Source organism: Schistosoma mansoni, assembly GCF_000237925.1.
Source record: "Schistosoma mansoni, WGS project CABG00000000 data, chromosome 3 unplaced supercontig 0141, strain Puerto Rico, whole genome shotgun sequence".
Taxonomy (NCBI): domain Eukaryota; kingdom Metazoa; phylum Platyhelminthes; class Trematoda; order Strigeidida; family Schistosomatidae; genus Schistosoma; species Schistosoma mansoni.
In genome coordinates, this window is record NW_017386011.1 from 626,521 (window position 1) to 630,243 (window position 3,723).

The 3,723-nt window shown below is 32.8% G+C and overlaps 1 protein-coding gene across 1 annotated transcript in view; it reads right to left on the reverse strand.

Moving 5' to 3' along the window:
- Positions 1-1,678: 1,678 nt before the first annotated feature.
- Smp_197760 (DNA polymerase I, putative) overlaps positions 1,679-3,723 on the reverse strand; it is a gene marked incomplete at both ends in the record, with an annotated part of 26,738 nt that continues 24,693 nt past the window's right edge. Inside the window, one exon of the mRNA XM_018791243.1 lies at positions 1,679-2,125. Coding sequence (XP_018645578.1) covers positions 1,679-2,125 — 447 coding nt within the window. The remainder of the gene's footprint in view (positions 2,126-3,723) is intronic.

Consider the following 3,723-nt stretch of genomic DNA (forward strand, 5'->3'; position numbering starts at 1 on the left):
CCCCTTACTAAAAACTTCGTATTATTAAAAATTATTTAAAGTTTTTAAAAAAAAGAAAATAAAATTTTGTTGAGAATATGAAATACCCAAATACAGTAAATCAACTTTAGAATTTCCATATTGTTTCAAAATGGTTTTCATCATTCACAGTTAACTTTCAGTGTATTTTCCACAGTCAGTCAGTAAAGTACAAAGTAAATCCAGGAACACATATATGGGTCGACCTAAGATGCGACACCATATCAGTGAAGGAGGATGTTTCAGTTAGAGACCCACTAATAGTAACAGTGAAAGCAGAATAGATAGGATATAAAATTAATTTGAGCAAATAATGATTCATGTTACAAAAACAAATTTTAGAATAGTTAGGGGACTTAGGATTCAAGAGAAGAGAGAGTAAATGAACCTGCGCACTGCGAACTAATCTGGGACTTATTCACAAGTCTCCAAAAATCGATTACGATAATCTTGTAGACCTTAACCATTTAGTCTAAACCTAGCTACATGATTCAGTTCAACAGTTAGTAAATTCATCAGTGGATGTAACCATTTAGTTGGGCGACTTCTCGCTTTTTGTGGTCCTCTATCTGACTGTAATTAGATCGTATGAATGATTTCTGTCGAAATATACATGTCGTCTATTCTCTGATATTTCATCGACTTAATTCGAGTTGGTGAATAACGGAATTAAAATAAGTCAAATACGAGAAAGGATTTCGAATGAGTATATTTTGTGCAATTATTGATCTGGACAGACAATCAGAGGGGTGAAGCGAAGAGAGCGGAGCAAAATAAGGTGCGGTGGAGAAGGCTTGTGAGCCAACTCTATTTAAGTAAACGTTAATCGATATTTATAGTAAGATAAAAATACGTTGCAGACATGTGAATAAAACAAGAAGTGCACACACATACGCTCATACAAAAACAGTCAGGATCGGTAAGCAAATAATTAAAAAGTCTAAACGTGACTCAAGACGAATGGATAAATCGGCCTGTCTATAAGCAAGAACAAGTTATGTGGGCTTGCCATATTAACCAACACCACAAGCTTTCCTTCAACCTACTCCCATACTTGCTATCATAGGACATCAAAGTAGGCGGTGATCAAGCATGCGTAAAACATGTGCCCTCAGTCGATGAAAATTCACAACCTCATCAACCAGTTTGTCATCCTTACCTATCACCTTGTCTCTAACCACAGCGATACTTATTGTGTCACACAAAACATTTGATCAACAACAACGACTAGTGTCCTGAACTTTAAAAACCCTGTTTCACGGCCACAAATAAAAACAGATTGAACTGATGAGCAGTATATCCTCATCTATGTTAGCACACGGACATACTGCCAAAACCAAAGGTGACACAGGTTCCCAAAAGTCAATATTTTGCATTTACATGTAGAGAATCGCATTTGACATATGCTTGTGTTGCTAGTTAAGTCTATCAAAAGATTCTGAGTTCTATCACCATCTTCACTATTGTCTGACAACTCTTAGTCGATAATTGGGTTTTCTGTTAACAAAGCAGTCCCTGGAAAGTCAAACGAGATGAGCGTTATTTCTAAAGCACATTAATGACGAAGTTAAGTGAAATCAGGGAAAATGAACAAATGTAACGAACATCTGTTGGTGTCCTCAATTCCAATGACAATTTATTATAAACTCATAGACACAAACTAAGAAATTCGACTTACCTGATCTAATTGTTGTGAAAGTGTAATCCAATCATCAAGTAAACATTCATTATTTGTAGATAATGAATCATTTACCAGTTTAGAATTATTAGTACTACTTATAGAATTACAGTTAATATAATTATTATGAGTAGTATCATTATGTAATGTATCATTTGTAGAATTATTTAATGATTTAGATAAAGCAATTAATTCTTTGGATTTCTTTTCAGAACGAATTGATTCACGAGTAATATTAATAGTAGTATGATTCATATATTTTGGTATAGAATTTAAACGTGTTTCAATATATGCATTAATTATTTGTGGTGTAACAGTATCTAACATATGTGTATCCGAAGAATGAACATATGGTATACTAGCAACTAAACGTTGCCATAATGTTAATAAATAATGTAAACTATTTTGATTAGATTCATCAGTATATTCCTATAAAATAAATAAATTAGAATAGAAAGGGGGGGAGTTTAGTGGAGATTTTAAGAATTTTATATCGTTGAAATCATGAGTCAATTCAAGCTAGACCACTATGGAAAAACTGGAAGCACTAGACGGTCTAGTGGTTAAGTGCTGATAAGTCCTGGGTTCGAATCTCACGAGGTGGGATCGTGAATGAGCACTGCTGAGGAGCCCCACAATGGGACGAAACGGCCTTAAAGCAGTGTTTCCAGGTTTTCCATGGTGGACTAGCTTCAATTGACTCATGTTTTCAATTATATAAAATTATTTATCTATTATAATTGGATTCAAATAAACTTTTAATGAAGAGACTATAATTTATGGATGAACCAACCATGTATAAGATAACAGGTCTCGCATTTTGGCACGAAATTCATTTATTCATTTGGATAAATAGAATTTTGGCATTATATCTGATGTCAGTTCGTGATGAAAACTCTAAATCGAATTTCTGATCCTAACCATCATCTGTAAATCGTAATTCTAATTCCTTACACAGGTTTATAAATCTCATTTGGTCCTAGTTATTAGTTGGATACTCTCAAGGTCAGTCTAGCATCGCTTACAGTTCTTTGAAGATTTTATTTTTGAAAGAATGATTAGTAAGGGTTTTTAAAAAAAAAATCAATCAGCGAATGAGCTATATTTCTTTGAATGAGAAAAAAAACAATGTAATGTGGTTTATGCTACTTATGCTGACACATAAGTAGTATGTAGCACCGATAGGAAATGAAATGCCTTCCAAAAGAGGATTGAATTGACGAAAACGGTAAGGGAAACAGAGAGCAGTTGGAGTAATAACAGAATTGGAAGAATCATGAAGTATATACAGGACAAGTGATAGAAGGTGTGCAAATGATGTATTTAATATATGGTTTCCATAATTTACCAAACCACTGTAATTTTTTGGTAAACAATACATTGGTTTACCTCACCAAAGTTCTCGTTCACTACAGCAAGACATTGAACAGTTGTATATTGACTTTTTTATATATGAACGTCGTTGAATGGAGAATTCTCGTGCAACTGAAATCAATTGTATGACCTGATTCTATTGAGTGTAATGCTACCGCTGATTTGATTTCGAGTTTTTTTAATATAATTTGAGTTTTTAGGAATATGATATAGGCACAGTTTGTGTTTTTCAACGTCACATTCAGTTATCTTGATGCCTCACCTATATATGTAGCACTACAATCTTTAAATTTGATTTCATAAACATGACTTTGTTATTCATCCTTGTGTACTGGATCTTTAATTCTTACTACTTTTAATTGGTAAACTTGTTATTCTTTATCAATGAGTTTGTTATAGTGTTTATGATATCATAAATATGTATACCATAGATATCGTTTACAAAAAAATAAGTAGATTCGCCAAGTGGTTGCTTCAGAAGCTTATTCACTCTATATCTAGCACTACTAATAAGCTTATAATCATACCTATATCAATTATTTGACTTAATACTTGAGTTTAGTGTAGTTATTGATGGGAATTTTAAATCTAAAGTTAATACACTTTAATTGAACTGTTTAAAGCTGCTTCACATCTAGTAACATGGATTTAAG